This window comes from Phaethon aethereus, assembly GCF_964289735.1.
Source record: "Phaethon aethereus genome assembly, chromosome: 5".
NCBI classification, from domain to species: domain Eukaryota; kingdom Metazoa; phylum Chordata; class Aves; order Phaethontiformes; family Phaethontidae; genus Phaethon; species Phaethon aethereus.
Window position 1 is genome coordinate 24,108,280 of NC_138579.1, and position 27,900 is coordinate 24,136,179.

A 27,900-nucleotide genomic window follows, 5' to 3' on the forward strand; every position below is an offset into this window, starting at 1 on the left:
ACAGAGTAAGTTGTTTGTTTGGGTTTTTTTTGTACTGAATTTTGGTGAAAAAATCAGTATTATTCCATGTTGTTATTTCTACTAGTGTTTTATTTCTTTTATTTTTCTCTGTCTGAAAATATCCCATAATTCCTGCTCCTCAGCCTCATTTAAACTTCATTTCAGCTGACTAGAGTGAGAGGCACTGGAATAGTGAATTCTGATACTGGCAGTAAAAACGTGCTTTAGTGAGATAAGGGGAGGGTAGATGAGATAAATTCATTGCTTCAGAAAATGTGAAGAATATTGGTGTACTTAAGCGCAGACTAAGTAGGTTGATTTACTCTCCTTTCCTGTTTAATCAGTTACTATGTGACTTTACTATACTGGTCATAGCAGTCTGTAGCTTTTAATAATTTCTTTTTCCATGTCTGACAATTGTTATCCTATTTTCTCTCCTGTACCTTGCCATTCTTAAGGCTCAGCAATCTCTCCATTCTTTTCTCAGAAGCTGTATTTCTTCTGCTGCAAGTAATTTTTGAATTCTAGTCAAGTGAATTGTCCCAGCATCAGCATAGTAATCTGGGTTGTGTTGAATTAACATTGCATAAAAGAAATATTTCACAATTTAGAAAATTACCCTTATTTTTAGATCTTGTATGGTGTTAGCTTTTTCTTTCTAGAACATGACACTGTTGATGAATATTGAGACATTGCTTTTTTTTTTTACAGATCTTTTGTTGGAAACTTAAAATTGTTTATTTTCATTTTTTCCACATATTTAAATTAAGTTGATTTGTCTATAACTTCTTGGCCACAGTTTTCTTTTCTTTCTCTTCTGCTTAAGACACTGCATTTGCTTTCTTCCATAATATCTCCAGTTCTCCTTGAATCATTAAGATACTGGTTCCTAGACTTGCTTCAGTTAGTTACTTGGGGTTATGTGTCTTAATTGGCCCTGGCTAATCTGAATATAGCTTAGCAAGTAGTGTGAGGGGAAAGGGGAATGGTTCTGCAGACCAGAACAATTGATAAAGCCCTGATGTCTCCACTGTATGTTTTTGGGGGGGGGGGGCGGGAATTTGCTTTGGGCTATGGTCTTATTCTGGGTACTGAACACTTAGAAGTAGCGAGAGTGCATCTTTTGATTTAGTTCTCTCCTAATGGGCTCTGCCTCTTGCATCTTGGCATTGCTTCATGGTGTGAACAAACATAATAGCTGAGGAGCAATTGGAAAATCTGCTTCAAAAGTACATCTTGTTCACCTGAATGGGAAAGGCTAATGTAAATGTAGTCTGAGTCTCTGAAGTTGCTTTGGGAATATTGTGCCAGTTGGAGACTGTTCAGTTACAATCAGGTTCTAACATTCATTACTTTTTCTGGTCTTTCTGCCTAGGTTTCAAGATACTAATGGCAGATTCATCCAGTGATTCAGACAACTTTCTTAGGGGTCGAATAGGAAGGCGGCTACCTTTGAGAGCATCCCACTACAGAGGTCGTAACTATGGTGCTGAAGAAGTTACAGAGAAGATCCATACTTTAGCAAGCACTTTACAGGTAGTTTACAAACATGGTTTTAAAGTATTTATAGAGTCTGTGTTTCTGTAACATAGGGTCAAATTTTAATTTCTGAAGTTGTGGAAAATACTGTACTGATGGGAAACATTACTTTCTGTGCAAACCAAAAAGGTTTTTGGAAATTGATCATATTATCTTTGAGCTGAAAGTGTGTGGCTTGTTACACTTTTATACAGCCCTTGTTTCATACAGTAATAGAATGTTGTTAGAAACAATGACATGTTTGTTAATACTGTCTATGAAGTTAGCAAACTGAATGATGTCAAAAACTGTCAGATTCTCACAAAAGGCATTCGATTTTGTAGCAGAAAGTTCCTGACTCATCTTTGTTGTCTTGTACTGTGTAAAATTTCCAAATTCCTGAGAGATATGTAGGCAGTCAGTTCCCTCATGACAGAGCTTACAAGTCAAATATTTTCTCGATGTGCACAGTGAGAAGCAGTGTTCATAAACTTGTAAGACATCCATACCTAAGCAGGCAAAAGTGTTCGTTTAATTCCTGCTTCTTCAGTGGAGGCAGTGGAGGAAATCTCTGAATCTATTTTGCAAGTGGAAGGAGACATTTAGCTATCTTGACGTCATTTATTGTCTTCTCTAGCTGACAATACTGAATACCTAGAGAGGGTTGCCTTATGTATTATCACTTGTGTTGAAGTATTGTTTGGCTGGCAATATATCTTATTCTTTTAATATGTGAGAAGAGAAAAATCTGTATAGAATGCTGAATTTAAACTTCAAAACTTCTTAGCTGGAAAATAATCATCAAGCTAGAAAAGAGATGAGTTAATAAGAATGTAATCTGACCATTTTTTGAAAGGCACTCTTTGGTATTGTCCTGTTTCTGTCTAACCTCTTTCTAGCTGCTCTTCTGAAATTCTGATTTTAAGCTACTTGCTTTTTGTGGACTGGTTTTCAGCAGATCTGCCATTTGATCCAGCTCTTCATCTGGTCAGAGAGTGCTCATGCAGAGATCTTACCTAATGTGTTGGTCTTCAAAAATTTGTTATTTCTCAGTTAATTCTGTTTTACAGGCAGGTAACGTTAAGATCTTTGGATTAAAAAGGTTTTTCTACAGAGTGGCTGAAACTTATAAAACTTTTTATTTGAACCTGAGGCCTTACTGTAGTAAAAGTAAATGATAGCATGGTTTTTTTTTTGTTTTAGTTGAGTTTTTTTTCTTCTCTTTAGCTGTACTGCACATATTCAGATTCTAGTTACCTGAATAGGATTTTGAATGCTTAGATCCTTTAAAAAGCACTTGTGTTACCAGCTTACTCTTATAAACCAAGAATAATAAAAACAACACTAATGTTTGATTAGAGGAGGTTTGTTTTGACTTTTTTTCCTCAAACTTTTTTTTTAAGGATACCAACAGAAATCTAAGACATGTTGACCATTTACTAGGACAATACAGAGAATACAACAAGGAACAAACCGAAGCAATAGCAACTGTGAGCAACTTTCAGTTTATCTTAACTTCTTAAATCTTTTCTGCTAATAGCATTAATAGCTGAAAACTTGGTCATAATAAATAGAATATATCAAGAGTTAAGTAGTTGTAAACAGAAACTTTTCATATTTATTTGAGCAATCTAAATCAAACTATAGTACTATATCATGTTATATAATGAAACTCTGGCAGGTTTTATAGCTTCATTACTTTTCTGGTTTATAAGCACCAAATAGATTGTTATGTTATGATACTATGCCAAGTACAAGGTGGATAGCTGAAATAGGGTATTAGGGAGCATGTTTCTTTTGTGTGAATAAGTGATAAAAGATGAATTACAGAAGGGAATGACATTTTGATCATACTGGTGTTAAGTTTTTTTCCTGTCATTCTACAACAGCTTCTGAATCTGTTGACCACCTGTCTCTAAATTGCGGAAGGGCTGAAATTCTCGTAAATATCAAGCTTCTACAAGTTTGAAAACAGGTGTCTAGACACAAAAAGTAATACAAGTTGGTGCTTGTAGGGCAAGAGAGCTTTATAACTTGGTTACAAACAAAATGCAGCAGGTGCTGCCTTGAAATAGATACGTGTGAGATGTAGGAATATTTTGCATGTGAGGGTAGAGAGAAAGAGGAAAAAAAAGCGAACAGTAGAAAAGAAGGCTTATTTTCTCCACACTGCTTGCTTTCTAAATCAGTATGCACAAGCTGTGCATGGAAGTGATTTGGGATGTTATATGCCCTGTAATAATTTTCTTCTGTTTGAATGCTGTTTGTGTCTTTATAAGCTCTACTTAGGTATTGAATTTGTGGAATTTCTGGTGGGCATTGAAACCATTTAAGGTTGTCTGTTTTTAACAAATGCTGATACTAACTGTAGTTCAACATCATTATTCTGGAAAGATTTTCTATTAGGAAAGGTGAGTGAGACATCATTCAAATTTAGTTTTGACTTAATGTCTGTTCTTCTTAGTCATGATAGGTGGCTTTTGATTATGGCTTAAATGGAGGAGAAAAGTAGAGACTCTAACCATCTCCTTCCAATAGAGTAAAATCAGTCTTATTAGTAAAGATAGCATGTTTCTCTGAGTTCCTGTTCCCTTTCCGAAGCAGAAGTTTCGACTTGCATAAAATAGATGTTACATGTATTTGGTATGTGGGAAGCAAGCAGCTGGGATCAGAAAGTAGCGAATCTGTAATAAATATTTAAGAAAAACTTGAATAAATTTCTCATTTGGATAGTGATGTGTTGTTTTTTTTTTTTAACAATGATAGTTGGTCAAGCATTTCTACCATATTAGACAAGTTTGCTTATCTAAGAATATTTTGCTCCAAATGGGATATGTGTTTAGGTTCTGTCAGTTCTGCTGAATATTGTAATGTGTTGCTCTTGAATTCTTTGTGACGTTTCCCTTAAAGACTTTCTTCAGACCGTTGTATAGCGTATTTGCATTTATGAATTGATGACTGTTGGGCTGGTGAGGAGCTATTTTCCACTCTAATTTATAAAGTAGTCTCACTACTTCACTTTGAGGTGCCCGCTGTCTGCCTGTGAATCAATGCAAAACTTGCTATGTAACTTACGGGGTCAGGAAGGTTTGCGGCTCAGAACTTTATTTCGTTGTTGCTATTGTGAATTCTCTAGTGGTGGGAACATTGTACTCGGCATATGTATTTTGTTCCAGAGCAATATTATTCTCCTGCTGACTTCTCTGTTGGTCTGTGATTTCATTATGTCCCCGGAGAACAAAAATAGTAGAAAAAAAGTTCCCTTCTGCTTTTTGGGGTTGGGAGGAGGTAGGGAGAGGGAGAAGAGACTGTTTTAGGGTGATATTTTTGCTAATGTGAGGCTTTGGAGAGGTTTAAAAGTAATTAGCCTTTGAGAGAGCCTTTTTTTTTCTAAATCTTATTTTTTTCTGATGGCACTGATGTTTGTCTAAATAAATGATAATCTCCTCCCCAAACAACAAAACAATTGAAAGAACAAATAGGGAAAGGACCAAAATGTTAGGCACTGTTTTGATGGGATTTAAACATCTTATAGATGAGATGTTGAGGAATGAAATTCAGATTGAATAGAATATCCTTAATATTCACCAAAGTTGTGGTTTTTAATATCTCTATTCTACTGTCACTAGCCTCTCTTCATTCTTTTAATAATGAAATTGTTTTTTAATAGAACAGAAATACCTTAAAATCTAATAATGTTGATAATGTAAGTTATAACTAAACATTTTCAAACAAGTTTTTGGCCATTGTTCTGTTCTAAAAAAACATCTCGAAGAGTAAGGTTGTTAATTCTGGACACTGTCATGTTTCTTTTTTTTAAAAAAATAAAAATAATAAAATCCAGCTGTCTGGTTTCATGTAGAAAGGATGAAAATGAGTGCTGTAAAGCTAAAACATGCAAACTGAGCACCTATAGCTTAATTCAGAGTTTTTATTGCCCTATAAAGATGCAAGATAAGTCTTTGACAGAGTCAAGTTAGATTTGAAAATTGAATAATTGATGTTCTTTAATCCTCTGGCATTTTAATGAATTTTTTAAAAAGTTTTAGCTTTTTGAATACAAAAGTGACCTTTTGTTACATACATGCTTTGTTGTATCTTTTTCCCTCAAGTAGCCTCTGTCTTCTTGAGAAAGCATTAGAAAATCCTTAAGGCTTTTGGTTTGAGAGTTTCTTAGTGGTAATGAAGTTATTTTAATAATACCATATAATGAAAACTTTAAAAAGAGTACTTTAAAAAGAACGTAAAAGAGCATTGAAAGATTCAGAAAAGATTTAAAGTAGTGTTTTATGTTTTGGGGAAAAAAGTGCTGCCCAGAGAGAGATCCAACACAGTGTGTGTAATTCTGCAAGAATAAAGCAGCAATTTAACCATTTGTGTACAAGCCTCTCTTAGGGAGAGGATAGGTGAACCTTTAGAAATTGATGGTTTGTAGATTGTCAAATAAAGCAAGTGGCTAAGAACCAAAGTTAGCAAATGCAATCTTAGAAAATAAGATGCAAGATTGAAAAATGAGGAACTTATTTAGGAATATAGTTAGTTCTGAACTCTTAAGTTGGGAACGGCTGCCTTTTTTCTGGAAGTGTAACAACTAAAAGTAGGGCTTCACACAAAACTCTGTAGTGAAATTTGATAGCCATATGTCATATTGATTCCACGTAGGGCTGGTAAAAAAAGTTCAAATTTAAAAAAACTTCTTTGAAATAGTTTTCTGGAATTTGCAGGGCTGCTACTGAGCCTTGCTGGCAAATAGGTCTTATTTTGGTTGTAGGAGACATACTTTTCTTTTAAGTTTTCCTGGTTTGTTGCACCACTGTTTTAAGCAACTTGATATTTGAAGCTGCCAATGTTGGAAACATGTTTTGCTAGAATTATGGGGATATGACATATGAGATATTGAAGAAAAACTGTTATTAATTCATAGCTATACTTGGCTTAAAAGAAGTTTTGATTCTCTTAATGACTTTTTTTGAAAAATATTTTACATTTTTTTTTTAATCAGTCTGTGTTCATATTTCGGTAAATTGTAATTCCTCTGCAGTTAAAGGAAACACTGGAACAATCTATAGGTCAGTTAAGGAGCCAACGACTGACCCGAAACTCTGGAATGAGAAGTGCTTCTCTCTCAAGCTTATACCCTAGTGATTTGGATGGAGAAGGAGTGTCAGGTAAAATACTTAAGATGCTTGAGTATACTTAAATTATATCATATAGATGTTGTATGGAAAGAGGAAATTTAAAAAAATGTGTAAAGATAATGGTGTGAAAAGTCATCATGGATTACTTCTAAGAAATTAAATTTAGAAATTTGGGAGACCCACATTAAGTTATACAGTTTTTTATTTGGTAAATTCTTATAGCTTTACGCTATGTAGTCTTTTCTGCTGATATCCCAAGACATCTAAACGAAACATTGATTCTTTCAGTAGAGAAAATTCCTTGTCCACTGCATGACTTGTAGGTACATACAAGTTAAAGCTAAATCCAAAAGATACTGCATCATCTGAAGCTTGCTTCACAGCAGAAAAGAAAGTTAAATTTTAAAAGCAGGAGATTATGGATGTGTGGACGAAATTATATAAGGCTCAGTGGAAAAGGAAAAACTGAACCAGTGTATAACCTACAGAAAAGTAGTTTTTTCTTGTACGTCTCTGAAAATTCGTTATGTTTTAGGAAAATGTGTATTTGGGAGGAGGATTCCTCCCAGAAGTAGCATTTAATGTATTTTAGTAGAAAACTCTAAAACTTTCATTTTTCTAATATAAATGCTATGAAGTACTGTAGTTTGAAGCTATGATAGCTCCAGGTGGAGGAAAAGCTGTTGCTTGGTCAAATAAAATTTGAGGAAAAAACCCTACCTATTCATTGGAGGACACAAGAAACCTCGTTCTTACCGATCACATACATGTATTCCAGAAATATTTAAATTGAAGAAGAATCCTGGGAAGAGCTAAACAAGAAGTATGCCTATACATTTTATGTAACTTTAGTAGTTGTTTTGTCTGTAATGTGGCCTATAAGGATATTGGCATGATGAAACACATGTTTTTCGTTAAGCAAAATGAAAAATTTCCTATATGAAGTTAGGTCTTCCTACTTAATTTTTTTTGTCTCTTATCTCATAAAGGAAACCGCCACTTCCTGCCTACTTCTCCTCTCAGGGATTATGGAAACTCACAGGGCAATAAACATCGAAGGTCTAGATCTGCAAGTGTTCGATTTGTCAGTGAGGCAGATAACTTGGACCAGGTACAGAGCACTAATGGGAGTTGCTTCCCCAAACAGTCAATATGTGTTTACCAGGCTCTTCTCTTTTACATCAGATGAGGTTATTCTGATGATGCAGCTAAGAATGTTTCAGCTGTGAAGTGTGCTTTCAGTGTTAAGTGCCATTCTTCGTTAGGCAGTCACCTTTTGTATCTGCCAGTGTCATGAAGTTTCATGCAAATCTATCATTATAGAGAAAAAGGTGCAGATGGTAGTGATATCAAAAGGAATGTATGAAAATAGTCTCTGTACTTTTTAGACCACGTATGAGAAAATTACATATTCTGAGATTATTTTTTCTAACATTCACCTACATGCTGAAATCCAGTGTGGCTATAAAGGGGAATGTTCTGCTTCAGTTAATGGCACAGGGTCTTAGTACTTTTGCTGTTTACTTCATTGAAGCCTGGATTGATTTTGAGCCAGCTAGTACTCCATCTTAATTCTAGGTCTGACCTGTGAGTGAGATAATTTGACCCCGTACTTCAGGCAGATGATGTGAGGAGGAGAGGATGTGTATGGCACTGGTAACTTTCATACCCCTCAACTTGTGCCTACTTGCAGACTCTTCAGAAAAAACAAATTAAATACTTTAATGGATAAGATTATAGGATTTGTATATCCTACAGATAGAGAGGAGATTTCAGTACCTGTTGTTGCTCTTTCAGACAGAGTGGCTAGACCTGCTTGAGTGAATCCCTCTGTGTGGACTAATTTGCCCAGGAGAAATGTATTATGACTAATACTAAAAAAGCTGATTGTAAGGTGTTCATGTTGACTTTATTAAATCAGTCTCAACTTCCAAATAATTAATTTTAAACTTAACCACAATACATTCTCTCATGTGACTTTTTGGGAAGTTTTTGAGTGCTACAGAAATTCCTAGACTTCTATTTAACCCTTATTCATTGTCCTTTCAGTCTACTTCTCCCCCCATTCCTTCCTCCTCCAAGGTTAATGTGGGAGATAATCTGTGGAAGAAAGTAATATTATATGGAAATCTTTTCTCCTAAGCTTCCAAAAAGCTTAGAACTCTTCTAGACTACTTTTAAATATTCTGTAAATATCTTAGAAATTTTATTCGAGGGACTTCCTGCAATGCATACAAAATTCCTAGCTTCTATTAAGTAACTATGTAAGCAAATAGCTTTTTTCCTGTTTTGATGTTAACTGCTGTTTTATTACTTATTCTTTCTTTTCAGTGAGTGAATATGGCTTTACTCAATCATTAACTATTTTGTAAGAAGAGTATAGTGTTTTAAGGAATGATGAACGAGAAGTAGTCATTGATCATGACCATAGGTAGAAATTGGGGCAGAGATAAAGCAGTACTGCTTAACTAAAGTTGTGGATTTTTCTTCTTTCTGTAACCACTTTATTCCCATTCTGACTGCTTCTAGTTAAGGTAATTTTCCAGCTGAATGGGCCATTAACACACTTGAGTTTCTCTCCTTTCTAAGCTGATACATTCTGAAAATATGCTGTGTTTTTCAAAGTCTCTTGGGTCAGGTTAAAATTTCTAGTTACTCACACAGGGGAGATGCTAGTGCCTGTGTCTGAATGTTAAGGGCAGTCAGCTGGGCTGAGAGAGATCCAGGTTTATGTCTTGGGCATAGAACAGCGGGATATTGTAAACCAGGGTTCTTCATAATGATAGTCCTGGCCACTGAGCTGTTGACAGCAAGTAGGTTGCATTAGGATGGATTAACTGTCACTTGATCCTATGAAGGATGGATGAACTATTACTTTTTTTATTCGCTCCCTTAAAAACTTTGACTGTAAATTGGGAGCCTGCTGAATGGGGGAAACTGGAGGTTTTTACAGAGGAAAAAATTATGTGTTTTTTGTGGTGTGTGTTTTTGGTTTGGTTGTTGTTGTTCTGTGTTTTCTTCTCCACCCCCCCCTCCCCCCCCCCCGCCATGCTCTGGGGGGAAAAAAAAACACAACACCAAAAAACAAAAACAAAACATTTTAGTAGAGTATGTAAAGTCTTAGGCAAGGTAAAATACCTTTCCTCAGTGCTTTGGTAGCTCCTGAATAGATCCTAGTGTTCTGCTTGGTCACTTCCAATTTCATATGCCATTTTTTTATAGTAATATATATAACTGGACAGAACTTTGTTTCACTTATACTAGCATTTATTAGCAAGAAATGTGTCTCTCCTGACTTCACCCCTTCAGATCTTTCAACTTGCTTTCCATTAGGTTAAAAAGGTGGTGCGTCAGGTAACCAAAATGACCATGCTCTGAACCATAGAAAAAAATACAGTTGGCAAACTTGGTTTAGCAAATAATGTACTGAAAATTAAACTTCAATTAGCAAGTGTTGTGAAGGGTTGACTGAAATAGAAGCATTCAAGCCTAATTCACTCATCTAGGCTCATCTGCAATTCATGGAATTTTGTTATTTTGTAGGTTTTGATCTGCTTTATTTTTAAAAATGTCTATATATGGGGTTTTTTTTTTTTAGTATCACAGAAAAAAAGGTTCCTAAGTCTTGCCTTAATTTGTGTATTTTAATTTACAGCTGCATTCTTTCCACCAGTCTCTTCGAGATCTCAGTAGTGAACAAGTTCGCCTAGGAGATGACATCAGTCGGGAGCTTGCAAGAAGAAATCGGTATAAAGAGAATGTAACTCCATGTGAAGAATAGTGTGGAAAATAATTGTTATGCTTTTAAATAATTCTTGAAGTCCTTTGTTCTTTTGTATTTAAAAAAATAAGGGGGAGGGGGATTGCACAACACGTAGATGAAAGCAGTATTATGAACTGCCTGCTCCATGTCATCCTGAGCAGTATTTATAAATGTAAGTAACACCCATCAGTTCTGATTTGTATAGTATATGTGGCTTCCCCCCCCCTTTTTTTATATATGGACAAAACAACAACGACTTGAGAATTTTTTTTATTACAACTTTTCTCCTTATTTGTTCTTGGTACTGGGGTCTCTTGAGGGCAAGTTCTCATGCAGGCCACAATGTTTTTTTTAAAGTACATACTGTCTCAACATATGGTGCTTTGCCTAATAGCAATAACAAGAATTAGTCTGCTAATTCCTAGTAGGAACTAGTACTGTTCATTTATACTTGACCTGATACCTAGCCTTTCAAACTAGGCGCTCTGTTATCTTCACTTGAGGAATGGAAATACGTTTTATCATGAGTTGTCCACTTGAGGCTGGTCTCTAATTATGCTAGGAGTTTAGAGGCTGTAGAACAAATTGAAGTAGCGTAAAAATCCAGGAGATTGTTGCTGCTTAAAATTATCGCAGTTGATATTTAGCTTTTGCACTGTAGAATATTGTCTTACCTATATTTTTCTATGAAGGACGGATGCTGAATTAAGACAGACCCTGGAAGAATTGTCTGAAAAGCTCACTGAGTCCCAAAGACAAGAAACGGTAAGTGTGACTAACATGAAAAGATGATTTATATTTAGTATTCTAAGCAGGATGTGGGCTTCTAGTTTAATGTATGTGTGTTGGTAATCAGTACCACATGTTAGTACGTATATCTGAACGTGATCTTATCTAGGCTACTATAATGTTACCCTTCCATAATGAAATCAGCAAGACAAGTTTTATATTTCAGGTACTTTTTTAAATTGAGTGTTTTTCTGTTTCAAAATTTATGGTCTTGGAGAAAGCTGCTTTTAAACTCTGAACATTGGTTTGAATGCTATCATATTTGTTGAACAGACCTTTTGAAAGATGCGGGCTTTCCCATGTTATGATGATGAATAATAATGTTTCCTTTTCCTTCTTCCCTCCCTCCCTTCTTCCCTTCCTGTCCTTTTAAATCCTTATCATCTGTGCAGCATGATGAGAGGATTCTCTTTGGGCTGCAGTCTTCTCTGAAGGCTTTGTGACAAATGTAACAAAAGAGGCAGGATAGCCGTGATAGTCTCTTCTATTTTGCCTCCTGTATCTGCTGGTAGCAGACTAACTGCAGTCTATATCACTTAAATATGAAAGAGATTCGCTATTGAGATGGAAGTCAAACAGTATATTGCTATAGGAGTAAGAGAAGTTGAGAATCTCCCCAGTAATTAGGAGGTAGGTAGTTCTTGACACAGAAGACTTGAGTGTGTACTTTATGTAAGTATTAATGTGGTATCAGCAGCAATGCTGACTTTCAGAGCAAGTGTTGTGTGTCTGTATTTTCCCATAGGTGATGGGGATTTTCCCATCTTGTCCTAAAATTGCATGAACTGCAATTTTGCAGTTCAATTCAATTGAGTTCAAAAACTCAACGCTCTGTTAAGACCTTTAGTGTTTGTTGCTAATAACAATATTGTTGGCACAGGCCACTTGCTGGCACCATCAGACCTAATAATTGTACTTTTGTAAGTTCCTGACTCTGGATAAGTTGGACTTACTGTCTTATTGGACTTATTATATAAGTTGGATTCAAGAGACTATAATCTATCAGTACCAGTTACGTGCTTGATATGATAGAATCCACCAGTGGAGGAAGACTTGCCTTGTCAGCCTTCCTAGAAAATTATAACAGGCTGTCTTAAAAATGTTAGCTCTGCTTTCTCCTAATAGCCTGGTAGGATAAAATACATTTATCTGATAAAGAATTCTTGATACTTGCAAAACCATGGGTTTTTCTTGTTGTGGCCTACTTTTCAGTATACTTTTTTCTTTTTCATGTACCAGGAAATTAGCAAACTCAGTAAGTTTTAACCAAGATGATTCTTAAGAAAATAGCTGCTACAGCTGGCTACACTCCAACTCTTCAATGCCTTTCAATGAGAGAAAGAAACCTTCCTCCTCAATCCTCTGGAGTGCTGGCAGCCACTGTCTTTTCATTAATGAAAGAAATAACTAGCTCTTTGTGACCTCCTGTAGTAGGATTTCAAGTTTTGAAATTGAATGCTACAACTTTTGACCTGAGAGAAGCAAAAAATGAGAGACATGAAGTGTAACAAGGAAGCCTTCTGTAGTGTGTTAATGGTAAGGGGAATACCAGAATAATAAGTTTCTTAGTTGGGAGAGAACATTATCATCTGATAAAGCTATGAAAGCTGAAGTCTTTAATGACCTTCTTATAGTGAAGACACAAATGCTGCAGGAAGCTGCCGTGAGATGGCTTTCATGTGTAGGACTAGTAAGACTTCAGCTGGAATATTCTGCTCACCGCTGCGTATTATCTTTAGGAAGAACATTGGCCAAATGGAGAGAAGATTGGAAAGAGGAGAGGAAAAAAGAAAAGGGGGGAAAATAAAAAAGGCCACTCTTGCAAAGACTCCCTTGAAAAGTTGAAACAACTGCTGGTGTTCAATTTGCAGAAGAAATATGTAGGTAGGAAAGATCTAGCTATATATGATAAATGGTCAAAAAGAGGTGGTTCTGTGAACAATATTAGACTAGAAAGGCATCTAATGATAATTCTGCACAATACCAGTCTAATCACTTGTGGCTTGCAAGCTTTTTGGTGTGGAAGTGATCTCTGTACTTTCTGTACTTAGTAATCCCTCTGTGATTTCTTTTCTGGAACTTGTCCAGTCTTTGTTGTAGCTTGCATATCTTTATCATCTTACTTGTCCTATAGCAAGGATTTCTCTGGATAGATTACCTACTGTGAGAGGAGCCGCCACTTTTGTGGCGGTCTGCTTTTTTTGGATATGGGGGGGGTGTGTGTGTGTATTTTGTATGTTTTTGTTGGTGTATTTAGTTTGGTTTTTATGTTGGCTTTTTTTTCTTGTAGATTTTTTTTTTTAATCTAACTGCTCTTTCATCCCTAATTTTCATTGGAGGAGGTTGCTCAGTTTTTTCAGAGGCTTTTCAGAGGATTCGCTTTCTCTTCAGGCTGAAGACTTCTGACATGCGTAATCACTCTTGCATCCAGGCAATTCCATGCCACTGAAAAAGCCTAGCGGTAGCAACATTCTGCTTCTTTACTTGTGCTCTCTGTTACTACCTGTGGATCCTTTGCCCTTGTTCAAAGCCTAATGATCTACTGTTACACTGATGAGGCTGACAGCATGGGTGAGAAGTGATAAATGCAAAAGAGGGGGAATTTAGTATGGATGTTAAGAATAAAAATAACTCTAATGATGAGCATAGCAAAGCATGATATTAGAATGTGTGTAGAAACTATGGTTTGTTATTGTAGGTTTTTGAGATCCTTTCGTACCTGTCTGTGTTTAGGAATTCTAATGACATTATTTAGTTCAGAATTGTTTTCTCATTGGTGAAAGTGAGTTGGGTAGGAGGAAATACTTTTTTCCTCACAACTTCCTTATGCAAAGTTGTGCAGGAGCTTTTGTTTTTAGTGTCTTTATAGCTTTGCTTTGGAGTGTTTGTTTATCACCTCCAATATTGCCATCCTTGTATTTATATTCTACTGTATGATTCTTGGAGATAAATTGTCAACTTGAAATCTTGATAATTTGACTACCATGAGTACATGGTAGAAACATTCTTTTCAGTTTGCTGTCCTTAAGTCTTCATTTCTGTAGGGTCGTATATCTAAATTCTTACAGCTGTACTGTTCAGTATATTCAGTACTGCTTGAAAGTTGCCTCTATATAGATGTGTGGTCATAAAAGTCTAATTGTTCTGAGTCACTAGTTCAGAATTTATTTTTATTAGAGGTTATGGTTCTTAGAGCTTTTTGATGGTGAATCTGAATACTTTTTTTAAGAGCCACACAACACAATCAATGCACATTAATTTTACCTTTAAAAGGAGCCTTTTCCACCCCAGTATAGAAACCAGGGGACATCTGAGGTGGTGACACAGGCATAGTTGGATGCCTGTTTCAAATCAAGCACTCTCCATGGCCTTGTACTTGAGAATCTATGTGTGGTTTTGATATAAAGACTGCAGGTTCTACAACTCTCTATCAAAATCTCTTCTCTAGATATTTTGTGAGATTCCTTTTTTCTTGAAAAGGGTATGAATGTTTGCTAGAGGAATGTCCATACAGACTTATAAACAATTGAAAGGAAGTTTACTTACTTTATGGTTATGGCTCTTGGATATTTTGTTGCAATCTCCAGGTATAGAAGTACATCTCAAATAGCACAAGAAGCTCATCTTTATGCATAAAAAGCAACTAAACTGAAGCACAGATTTGTTCAAAATAAGTAGATGCTTAACTGAGATGGAAATTAGAAAGTTAGTGTAGGCTGTGTCTGTGGATAAAGCAATGTCAAGTGAAATGAGTGTCACGTGGAGTTATTGTGGTTACGATATCTCAGAGAGCTAAGATTATTGTTGGATAAGGAACTATCCTTCAGAAGATCTGATACAGGGATTTTTGGCACTGCACAGGTGACTTGTAAAATGTATATCACACATTATCAGTTGTCATGAGGGAAAAGTTTAATGCTATGTGACATCTGTGAAAGAAGTTTGCTATTTTTGTGATTTTAATACTTCAGTTTCAAGTCTGCATCAAGTCTATTATGATAGTAAGATATCATAATAAGAAAGACAACAAAAATCTGTTGAAGTAGATTTCAGTCAGCAGGACTTGTGCACTAGAAATAACAGTGGAAAGCTGAAAAACAGGAGAGAAATTCAAGAAGTAGGATGCTGCTTTTTGTAGATTAAGCAGCCAGCATCTTCAACAAGATTATATTTAGTTGCATGACTTAAATGTCACCCTGATTTTAAACAGGACATTCTCTTTGTGTTTAATTGGTGGTGGGGGAACTTTTTTATAGCCTAATCCATTTTCATAGATTTTGCTGCTACCTGGAAACCTTGCACAGACACACAGCTCTTAGTGTCATGATTATCATTCAGGTAGTCTGTGTTGCTGAAAATGCATCCTGGAAATGACTTTCTAATATGTTGTGAATACAATAGTTTAGTGCTAGCATTTCATGTCATTATGTTATACTTCCATATTCTTTGTACTGTTCTTCAGTGAATCATTTATCTACACTATGGCTTTTGATAAGATCCAGAGGACATGATACATACTCTTATGGTAGAAATCTTGTTCTGAGTCAGGGTCAATTGGGGTAAAGGAAGAGAAGTGAATTTTAAAGTTTATCCTGCATGTGCTAATTAATGAGTTAACACTTAACTGCTTCTAATTTTTCTTTTTTTTAATCCCTATAATTGTGTGTCACAGGCTCTATGACAAACTGAGGAAGATCAGAGAGGCTACAAAAACAGGGAACATGATTCTTGTGGGAGATAATGTCTATACCACTGTAGACTAGGTAAATATTATGTTGGGGGAACTACGTTTTTAGGTGGTACGTTAATTGCTTTTTGTGGAGCAAATAAGAAGAAATGTTACAGAAGGAAAAAACAAACAGTTATTTGTTGCAAGTAAGAGTCCTATGCATGGTGCTTTACCTGTGAAATATTTAGCTTGTAACAATGACCAAAACAAACTTACATTTGGCATCCCTACTGGAGCAAAAAAGATAAACCTCTTAGAATAATGCTTGGTTGCGAAAAGAGTTACACAAAAATAAAGAAGCTTCTTAGAAAAATGTTAGGGAATGAAGAGGGTAGAATATTTCCAGACAGTGTGGAAGTGATCTGAATACGCTACAGTAGTGGCTTCAAGTAAATGCATTAAAAGACATGAAGGAGATGAAAAGATATCTGGTATAACTACACAAGGTAAAAAAAGGAGTCCTTCCTCTTTAAAAAAGGTAAAAAGGAGATGAAGGGATTGAGAGCAGCCCTGCCGAGAAGGACTTGGGGATACTGGTGGATGAAAAGTTGGACATGAGCCGGCAATGTGTGCTCGCAGCCCAGAAGGCCAACTGTCCCCTGGGCTGCATCAAAAGAAGCGTGGCCAGCAGGTCGAGGGAGGTGATTCTGATGCTCTGCTCCACTCTGGTGAGACCCCACCTGGAGTCCTGCGTCCAGCTCTGGAGCCCTCAGCACAGGAAAGACATGGACCTGTTAGAGAGGGTCCAGAAGAAGGCCACAGAAATGGTCAGCGGGATGGAACACCTCTCTTTGAAGAAAGACTGAGAGAGTTGGGGTTGTTCAACCTGGAGAAGAGAAGGCTCCAGGGGGACCTTGTTGCAGCCTTCCAGTACTTGAAGGGGGCTTACAAGAAAGATGGGGACAGACTTTTTAGCAGTGCCTGTAGTGATAGGACAAGGGGTGATGGTTTTAAATTAAAAGAGAGCAGATTTAGACTAGAGATAAGGAAGAAATTTTTCACAATGAGGGTGGTGAGACAGTGGAACAAGTTGCCCAGAGAGGTGGTAGATGGAAACATTCAAGGTCAGGTTGGACAGGGCTCTGAGCAACCTGTTCCTTGCATGTGGGTTGGACTCAATGACCTTAAAAGGTCCCTTCCAACCCAAAGGTTCTATGATGCTATGAAAATGTCATAGTATCACTAGTTAAAAAGATGATTGAACTAGGAAGGGTGTTCAGGGAGATAACATCTGTGGAGAGGGTGGGAGAAGGAATGTATTAGGTTTTTTGCATCCGTCTTCACCAGGGAGACTGTTGGTAGGTTCCAACATAGAAATACATCAGAAGATTGGCCTCAGATTTGGAGGGACCAGTGTTGGGAGTTCTGCTATTCCATAGCATAAATGATAAATAATTTGGAAAACATAGGGATAACTGACCGAGTTTTTGATAGTGTGATGATGCTACATTTTCCAAAATGGAGAAGGTAAGTGTACTGCATTCCAGGAAGTCTTATTGCTAAACATGGCTAGGACATGAATGTGACATAGTGGCTTTTCCAGAGAATGCAGAGGAAGCCACAAGTGATGGTACTTGGTTCTTTTGCACTGTTGCAAGGTTCAACATAATGGAGAGCATGCAAGTCCATAGCAAATTAGGCTCTGCCTTCTTTTCCCACTCTCCTCCCTTACCACTTGAACTCTTCTGGGTTTGTGTCACCCTACAGAAACTTGTATCCTGGTTATCTAAATCCTTGTACAAGAATTTTCATGTTTTTCCCATATTATGCTTCTTCACCATGATACATCTCCAAAGTCCCGTGACGCTTTCTTTGCATCATTCTGACTTCACTGCTAGCTTTATTTTCTTATACTTCCAACCTAATATCTTTTTACAATGCTAAATAGGCTAATACATAATTTCACAGTAAATGCATGTACTTTGCTGACAGCCAAAACAAAGGAAGAAAGGCTGAGTTCTCCCTGTTTCCCTACATGGGGTATTTATGAGATCACCTCTGTCTAGGCTCTTATTTTCTTGAAACCCCTCGCAAAGTCTAAATATATTTGACAGCTCTGTACTGGTTAACATTTGAATCACAAATGAAAGACCATAATCTCCTAAGTATTGTTCTTTATAAAGTAGGCTAAAAGTAGTGTTTATGAGGCTTCCGTTGTTCAATCCTCTTTTTCAGGATTAATGTTAATTTCATGTTTCATAGCAAGCATTTTGCCTACCAGAAAATACTTTTCTTTCTGAAGACGTTAACCAATGTGGCACCTATTCCTTTATCCTAAAACAATTTTCTTTAACCAATAGTCAACCATTCTGTATGCCAAGCTCTACCTTACCAAAAACATCAAGAAGAATTTGATGGAAAAAATGATTGCTTTAAGGAATCCGTTTGCTCATAGCCTAAGGTTTGTTCTTTGTTTACTATGTCTTCTGTGATTTTATACAGATTTGGAATAGATTGTGAGGTTGTAAATTTTTTTTATTTATGAAATGACAGGTTACATGCAGAAAAAATTTCAGTGTTTGGAGGAAATGAGAATTGGGCAAATATCCTAACATGTTCTGTGCAAATCCTCTTAAAGGAAAAGTTGACAACAAAGTATAGGAAGTATAGCAATATATCTATTTGGCTGAATTGGAAGCTCTGCATTTACTTCAGACACAAAGAGAAAGAATGCAGGAAGTGGAAACTCAATTAGATTAATAAGAACAGTCATAAAAAATAGTGCAAGTATATGAAAGTAGAAAGGCCGCAGTGGTAGATAATAGGATGCACCAACAAAGAGACATCAAGAGCAATGATGTTTTGCTTGTAAAGACATTACTGTTTCTCAGGGAGACCAAAGCAATTGGTCTGTTCCTTGCAGAAGAGGAGAAACTACTGATACAGTGTGCCAAGAAAGTTGATTCCTGTTTAACACCTTTTTAATGTTGATATTTGCCAACTAGTTAAGCTGCAATTTAGTGACCAGCAATGGGGATGTAAGACCTCAGCTTAAAATACTGGGGGGGGGGGGGAAGTCAGGCATGTAAAATATTTTTAGATAGCTTATCTGTGCTAGGTTAAGATGCTAAAATAACTGTCTGAAGTGATCTTAAAACCACTAATGACTGGTTTGGAGTATTCATGGACAACTGTGAGGATGAGTTAGAAAAAACATTCCTGGAATATTGGAAAATGTCAAATCTTGAAAAAAGGGAAAATAATGACTTATTTTTCCAGGACTTGATTTGTAAATGTCTAAGAGCAAATAAGAAACTTAAGTAGCAGACAACACAGATTTGTCAAGAAAAATTGCACTCAGAGAAGGAATTTACAAGGATGAAGCAGTAGTTTTCTATATCTTGATGCAATTTTTTTTGAGCTTTTTTAGACGGAATTTCATATTCTGTTCTAATAAGCTTTTCAGTAAAATATGGTGAGACTGAGTATAGTCTAGAGTAAACACCTAACTGTCCAGATACCTGTGTAGCTAGTAAACTGTTCACTGTTAAAATTAGGGGAGTTAGTGAAGTGAGTTTCATGTGTTGGTATTCCTGATCTGGTTTTCTCTGAAGTTTTTATTAAGTCTAGATGGTGCAATGTAGAGATGCTTGTTACATTTGCAGATGGACTTCAGATACGTTGGAAAACAGAACCAAAATCCACTATCCAGTCATTGGATGTGGATGTGGATTAGAGGATAGAACAAGGTTAATAGGTATAAAATTCAGCAAGGAAGACTAAAATTGTACTTTAGGAAAAACAAATCATTTTAGAGGCAATGGAATGAATTGTCTAGGAAGGCTGTAAAAGTTTTCTGTTAATGTTTTTGAGCAGGTTAGATACATTTTTAGAAAAATGAGAGAGAGATATATCTCTCAAAGGTCATGTGTTTATACAAGCAGTGAGTTTGCTAGCCTTTGAAGTACCTTCCAGCCTCCTCTTTATGTGCTCTGTGCACAGACAATATGAGCTAATGATGTACTATATATACCAGCTGTAGTTTCTTGATAGAGGTTTTTTTTTTTTTCCAGTGAGTTGTAAGTAGCATTAAAATGTTTGATGGCTTATTTCGGTTTGTTTTTTTTTTTTTTAAAGAAATTTGTCTGTGTTGTGGTGTAACCTGGCAGGTAGCTAAAACAACTACACAGCTGTTTGCTCACCCCATAGCCCCCTGCAGTGGGATGGGGGAGAGGATCAGAAGAAAAAAAGTAGAACTTGTAAGTTGAGATAAAGACTCTTTAAGTAAAGCAAAAGCCATACATACAAGCAAAGCAAAAGAAGGAGTTAATTCACCACTTCCCATCGGGCAGGCAGGTGTTCAGCCATCTCTAGGAAAGCAGGGCTCCGTCATGTGTAACAGTTATTTGGGAAGACAAATGCCCCCACTCTGAACATCGCCTTACCTCCCCCTTCTTTCTCCTTCCCCCGGTTTTATATGCTGAGCATGATGACATGAGGTATGGAATACCCCTTCGGTCATTTGGGATCAGCTGTCCCAGCTGTGTCCCTTCCCAACTTCTTGTGCAGCCCCAGCCTACTCGCTGGTGGGGAGGTGTGAGAAAGCAGAAAAGGCTTTGGCTCTGTGTCAGCCCTGCTCAGCAATGATGAAAACATCCCTGTATTATCAACACTGTTTTCAACACAAATCCAAAACACAGCTCCATACTAGCTACTATGAAGAAAACTGTCTTTATCCCAGCCAAAACCAGCACATTCAGTAACTCTGAAATTTCTGTGCACCTGGTAAATATAATGAATGCATCTTTTTCAATACCTTGTTAGAAATAAGGTAACATTTGTATTCTGGAAGGAGTTGAAAGAAGTCGGAGGCAAGGCAAACCACTTGATACCTTGTAGTTAGTAAAAGGTTACTTTCTTACTCATTCTGCATTACTGATAATTTGCAGAAATCTGAAGTTTGCAGGAATCTGAAGCTTGCCTAGTGCTTGCCTCACGTCATGTCATCTGCAGTGAACTAGACACGCGTCAGGGAGGAAGTTACTGACGTCTCCTATTGAATGTCTTCTTTGGGGGTGGTGTTACTTTTGGATCTTTTGCCAAGTCTAAATTACACATTTTCTTTCTCAATAGCTTTAGTGTTTTCTTGCTTAACTTCACTTGAAAAAGATGTGTGAGATAGCTTAGCGAGCTTCTGCTTTCAGAAACATGTAGCCAAGATTTTTTTTTTAAATGCAAAAACATGACTTTGTTTTATTTGTGTACTTTAGATATATCTGGAGAAAAGTATGACAGGTATTTCCCAGTTTTCAGCAAAGATATAACAAGTTTAACGACAACGCGTTATGTTCTGTTCCTGCTATATAGTGGTGTTGGTTCTGTTAGCTGTAGTATTTTGTGTATTATTAAAAGTAACACTAAGTAGTAGTTGTCAAAACGAACGTGAATGATGCAGTACATTTTTTGAGCATCTCTTGATGGTTTTAAGAGAAAATACAAAATTCTAAATTGTAAGCTGACTGTTCATCTGGCTGCGCAGACAAGAGATGTTTGCAAATGTATGTGTTATGTTGTAAAGAAAAAGACCATTTCATTCTTTAAACCTGATGTACTCATGAAGCCCAGAATATAAACGTAACCTCAATTAGTTTCTGTTGCTACACAACTGTGTAGCTCATGTTAAAATTTTTGATCCACGCATATGCTTAGTGCTAGTGGAAGCGTGCTGAATGGTGAAAGTACAGATGAAAGCTTGTTCCCCTGTATGTACATCAGAAACTAGTAGCTGAATAGTATTTTGAGTCTTTCTCTCTTTATCTAAATACCATTCAGTAACAGATACATTGGTCTGTAGTAATTGTTTAAAATAATTAGTTTTAAGGTAGGGAGGAAACGATACATAAATATCTTCCTTGCTAATCTTCAACTTTGACAATATAAATTTAATTTGCTGCCCACGAGAGGGTGCTGTCTGCTAGCAGCTTGAAAGGCAAAAATAAAGTAGTTCTGGTATTGTAGTTTAAGGTTGAATAACTGTGTTTATAATCCAAATTGCTTTAACAAATTAACTAGAGTTATTTGTATTAGTTTGTACATGGATTCACAAAATATTGGGAAAAAGTCTTAAAGCGATGTAATTATTTTGTGCTGTTACAGTCATTCTCATGTACTTAGCTCTTGTTTACTATTTCTCACTCACAGATTTCAAAGTATGAGAGGGGCAAACATTGGTCTGTTTTACAGTCTGGAGATGTGAAAGAAATTACTCTTCAGAGGTTAATCAGGCCTGTGGTAGAGAGGCTAAGATTTTTTTTGTATTGCAGCTTCAGGTTAGGCTGCACCAAGCTTGATATTGAGATATTTAGCACTTGAGTAGAACTGCCACTGTGGAGAGAAATATGCAAACCTAAAGGAGGATGTTGCTAGCAAGATAGCAGGTCAGTTCCCTGCTTGAATACTTCCGGAGTACTTAACTGCTATAACTATCTGGTTATTTTCTATACCATTCTAAATCTTACTAAATAAAACAGAAGTTGTGTTCTATCTTCTTTCTGCCCCATACTCTATTTACCTTTTTTGCCGTTGTTATCTTAATACGTGGTAAAAAACACACGAATTTCCTGCAGGGTGTTGTTGTTTTTTCCCCTTTTGAAGGTATCAGAACGGGTAGAAAGAAGACTTCAGGAGATAGAACAAGAAATGCGTGCTGAAAGACAGCTTGTAGAAAGGCGCCAGGACCAACTGGGACATATGTCTCTTCAATTACAAGAGGTATGCTGATGAAAACTTCCTTTGTATTCAGAATTAAGTTAGGAAGGTGCTGCATTTGTGATTCTGTACCTGTTAAACTGGCAGAAGTGTTCATATCTTTGGCACATTCTTTTAACTGTATCAGGGTGTCTCTGCTTTTTTTGGTGATCAGGTGGTAACAAGTAAAGTCTCTGTTCTTCATGATACTGTCTTGTCTATGTTTAGACCTTTTTGGTAACTGGCACAAACATTCTCTAAAATAACCCATCCCCTATGCCCTCCCTCAACCCCCAAACACACAAAATCAAGTTGTTAGCTGAGTTACCTCAATTAAAACATTTTGTTTTCTAAAATGTAAACTTTGCTTGTAGTGAGCAGTTTATTTTTAATTTATTTCAACAAGCAATCAAATGCACTGTAGCGGCCAGGCAGCTTTTCATTGCTTTTCAAACTATTTCATTCAACTGTATCTGAAGTATAAAATATTGTTTAGGAGACAAATACAAATGTTTATATTATGAATTAAAATTGGAGATAGCTAGTAGCTTTTTTTTCCTGCTCGTTTTAGGAAATGTATGAAAAATACATATCTCTGTTGCTGATTTTATGGCTGTTTGGAAAATCGGTGTCTTAACATACTGTAACTCTTTATTTCACTCACCTTAAGATATAGTTTGTGATGTTAACTCTATGCAATAGAATACTATAGTTGAAGAAATGTGCAATTCCTTGTTTATCACTTTTAATATTAGGAGCAGTATACATGCTTTTTGGAAGGCAGTTGTTCTATACTCTGCAGTAATATTGAGGAACCTTAGTTTAAATTGATGCTTTTTATTTCACATAAGGCTAGAAACTCTTCAAAAAGGTCATGTTTCAGAAGATAAAATGCTCTTTTGGTATAGATAAAAAGTAATGTTTATCAAACTGCTTGTAGTGCTCTGCTAATATTTCAGAAAGAGTTACTCTCATTTTTTCCCTATTGATGTCCTAGTGGGTGAAAAGAACTGGAATGCTTTATTACAGTTTTCATTGCTCTTTAATATGCCTACGTCCATTTCTAGATTCTTTGGTTGTGCCTTCAGTCCGATAGAGGGATGCTTTATGAAATCAGCTGGTGTCATTTAATAGTGTTATCTACAGATTGGAACCATCTTTTTTTATCCTTTTAAAGGGATAGTGGCTTGTACCTGTAAAGATACATTGACACTGCCATGGTTTCCTTGGAATCACAGAGTCATTAAGGCTAGAAAAGACCTTCAAGATCATCAAGTCCAACCATCAACCCAACACCACCATGCCCATTAAACCATGTCCTGAAGTGCCACGTCCACATGTTTTTTGAACACTTCCAGTGATGGTGACTCCTCCACCTCGCTGGGCAGCCTGTTCCAATGCTTGACCACTCTCTCGGTGAAGAAATTTTTCCTAATATCTAATGTAAACCTCCCCTGGCGCAACTTGGGGCCATTTCCTCTCATCCTATCAGTAGTTACTTGGGAGAAGAGACCAACACCCACACACACGTCGCCACAACCTCCCTTCAGGTAGTTGTAGAGAGCGATAAGGTCTCCTCTCAGCCTTCTCTTCTCCAGGCTAAACAACCTCAGTTCCTTCAGCCGCTCCTTGTAAGACTTGTTCTCCACACCCCTCACCAGCAACACTTGAATCCAAGTGAATGATTTCAAATGTATTTCAGACACTTTCATATGATTGGCTATGTGATCATGAGTCTGGATACCTTTTTTCCTAGTAGCTCATCTTTTGAATTTCATGTGAAATGAATAGGAGATACTAAGTACATCACTGACCTTCCATTCCCCTAAGCTGTCCAGCTGTAGATGAAGATGTTTTAATCTCCTTTCTCCTGCAAATTTTGTTTCGTATATATTTTTGTAAATTATTTTTCACAAGGGGTCCCTTTCCATTTAAAAGATATTTATCTTTCTTGCGTGTTTTTTTGGTTTTGTCTTTGTTTTTTTTTTTTTTTTTTTTTACATCACTGTTCAGAACTTTGATATATAGTCCTCATTCTCAGTTTACAGGAAAGCTCAAGACCTATTAGTCTGCTTGGTAAATTTTTACTATTAGGAATTTGCGCAAGCCAAAATTCAGAGCCAGTACTGACTGGAACAGGCTTATTCCACATGCCATACATTCATAGCTGCTGTTATTTGGAGGAGAATCACATTCTTGGTGATCATCTTCACTCTGTTAAGCAGGGGCTCATATCTCCAAATCATCCTTCTGGGTGGCTGATCTCAGTCCTGACTCTGCATTTCTTGGACTGGATTCTTGTCACTGTATTTGAAAATCCTAATAAAACATAGATTTTTACCCCTGTTGCATTGAATTATGGATTTTTCAGGAGCATCTAACCTTTAACATGCAAAATAGAACCTGGTGGTGTCACATGACAGGTGTAGAAGGGAGATTCTTTCAGTAGGTATTAGGCAATCTTTCCGTGACAGATTACGGAGGAATATGGAGACACTATTGCCCTTGAAACACAGACTTCCATTATGCTACCAGTATGTCCTCTTGCTGCTGTTACTTCTCTCATAGCTGTCTTAACAGCTTGGAAAACATTTTTGTGATAGAGTTGCAACCTTCTACATGCTAGATGTCTTTAGACTCCAATATTGGTGAGGTCCTTAGATCTAAGACCTTTCTTACAAGCTTCTATCCAGCTGTCCCATCTTCCTTCCCCACTGAACTTTCATGTTAATTCGTCCTTCTCTAGGTAGAAAATGATCTCACTTCTGGGTGGTGTTTGTATTTATCAGGAATGGTTCAACATCTCTTGAACAGGTGGCTGAGCTCTAGCTCTTACAAGGACCACCTTGCACCCTACCTTTTGAAAAACACTTGTTTTTGAGAATAAAATAGTCTGGATCCTGTATACACTACCTCTCTGTGTACTATCGTCCTGAGAGGTTGCTGTATGGGAAAGCTTTGTTAAGAAAAGTACTTTGCTATGGAATATAAATTATAGAAGAAGTAGGAATGTGAGACTATCTAAGGAGGCAAAAAGTTTAGAACTGATCTAATCTCAAATTAAAAACAAACAGGAAAAAAAATGTAACACCAAAACAGTCTGAGAACTGGGTGTAGCAATTTGAGTTTCTGAGCTTCTGGGTTTTGATTTTTTTCAAATTTTGTTCTTTGTATGTGGTGCTACAGATGAATAGATTCAGTCTGGCAAACCAAATAAGATGTATAATGTAATTTATGACTATGAAGTATTTAAAATCTATGAATATGAATAGTTTAAAAAGGCTGTTATTTCAGCAGTGTATTTTGAAGGTGGGTAGTAGTTGGCTTGTTGATCATTACTTGCATCAATGTAATTGTTTGATGTAGTTTACTAACATAGTTTTTTATTTTTCCGTAGTATAGACAAAATTAAGCTTGGCTTTAAAGAACTCTTAGCAAAGTTGTTAGAAAAACTCAATAGTTTACACCATTTTTTATGATTTTTTTTTTAAATCCTGTATTTTAAGTAAGCAATTTAAGCAAAGTCTACAAGATAATTATTAAAAAAAAAATTCTAGTAACAGTCATTGGATTTTGTGTAAAACAGCTGATGTTATTTAAGTTTTTTCTTACTGATCACCCATCACTTGGTGGTAGCATTTACTACAAAGATTGCTTGATAGGTGAGAGAATTTTCAAGATCAGAGATTCTCAAACTTCAGTGTGGAAGCTTACTTATTTCTCGATCTGCCTTACAGTTGAACTGTAGCTACATTGTACATTAGGAACAGCAACTTCTTAACACGATATATGACATTGCTAGTTTTCTTTCTTATTGTGAAGTATGTTCTTTCATGCTGCTTTGGTACTCAGCTATTGCAGATGCTATTCTCAAGTCTGCAAGAGTCTCATCCGTGCACTCAGTTGTTCTCTCATGTGACATACGGAGTGATGCTGAGGACCGGCTACTGAAGAAGGTGGATCTCTTCATTCAGTACATCCCTACAAGTGTGTACTCATTCAAAGAATGGGGGACACTGTAGATGAAAATACTGTTAATGAACACAATCAACACAGGGAGAAGCTAGTTGCCTTTTTCTGCAGTTTGAAGAAACATAACATAACATCATTGCATGGATGTAATGCTCTATTAAAGTCTTTTTCTGTCCTCTTTTATTTCTCCAAGATGCTTCCCAAGTAACTTTCCTGGAAGGGAGGGCACGTGTTGGAATGTGTTCTGTCATTTAATATGGCCTGAATGATTTACAAAGAAATGCTATTTAAAGCATTTCTGGCTATTTAATGAGACAATTTTTTCATTAGTTTGCCTGTTATACATTTCAAACCAAACAAAATCAGATTTGACATTTGGATTTGATTAGTAGTTGCTTTAATTAAGAAATCTTATGAGGTTTAAATGTTAATAGTTACTATTTTTAAGGAAAGTGCAGTGCTCATAACTGACCACTAATTGTCAGTATTTTACCATCTTGAGAGAATCATCTTCCTAAATCTCAATAATTAAATTATATGTTTTCAGGGTCTAACTGAACATGATGATAAATTTGTTTCAGTCTTTCCCTCGTCTGTCTTGTCTTTCTGTCTGTCTTTTGTATGATGTGCAAACTATTGTATTGCACTATTATAATAATAGACTGGTTATTAACTGAGATGATACCTAGTTGTTTACTGACCATGAAGAAAGTTTCACATAAAATTTTGCATTTTTAACATCTGAATTTGTGTTATTATTTTGAATCTGTAGTCTGTATGTGCTGTGTGTAGGTGCATAAAAGTTATTTTCTGTACATTTTTATGTAACTCTTAACTTAGCGTGCATTGGTATGTTTAAACACTACCTGTTTAAACAGCAATTACTGCAAATCAGAAAATTGCAATTAGCAAACAGAAATTCATTCAAATCATACATCTTCATTTTCTTCTATATTCCTGACACAAACATGATTCTGATTAGAGAGGAGAAAAAATATGGTCATCTTGCCAGTGCTACTAACACATATATATGGGTTGCTTTAGCAAAATACATTTGTTGTGTAAACTAAAACTATTTTGAGATTCTTCAGTGCTTTATTTTGAACATGAAGACACCATCACCTTGTACTGTTTGTTTGCATCCATTTTCTAAAACAAGATCAAGTATCATTCTTAAAATGAGCTCTGAACAGCTTTTATATGCATTGGATGTCCTGGATGGCTTTACTAATTCCTATGCTTGGCTTCATGGATTTTGGTGAAATGAGTCTCTGTGTTCATGCTTTGCACGCTTTAGGTGAGCA

At 36.4% G+C, this 27,900-nt stretch overlaps 1 protein-coding gene across 1 annotated transcript in view; it reads left to right on the top strand.

The window, feature by feature from the left end:
- Positions 1–1,389: 1,389 nt before the first annotated feature.
- The window catches only part of CEP128 (centrosomal protein 128), a gene marked incomplete at both ends in the record, with an annotated part of 126,339 nt that continues 99,828 nt past the window's right edge, over positions 1,390–27,900 (top strand). Inside the window, 7 exons of the mRNA XM_081999988.1 lie at positions 1,390–1,536; positions 2,922–3,008; positions 6,560–6,686; positions 7,646–7,767; positions 10,312–10,403; positions 11,112–11,184; positions 22,532–22,648. Of these exons, the coding sequence (XP_081856114.1) occupies positions 1,390–1,536; positions 2,922–3,008; positions 6,560–6,686; positions 7,646–7,767; positions 10,312–10,403; positions 11,112–11,184; positions 22,532–22,648 (765 nt within the window). The remainder of the gene's footprint in view (positions 1,537–2,921; positions 3,009–6,559; positions 6,687–7,645; positions 7,768–10,311; positions 10,404–11,111; positions 11,185–22,531; positions 22,649–27,900) is intronic.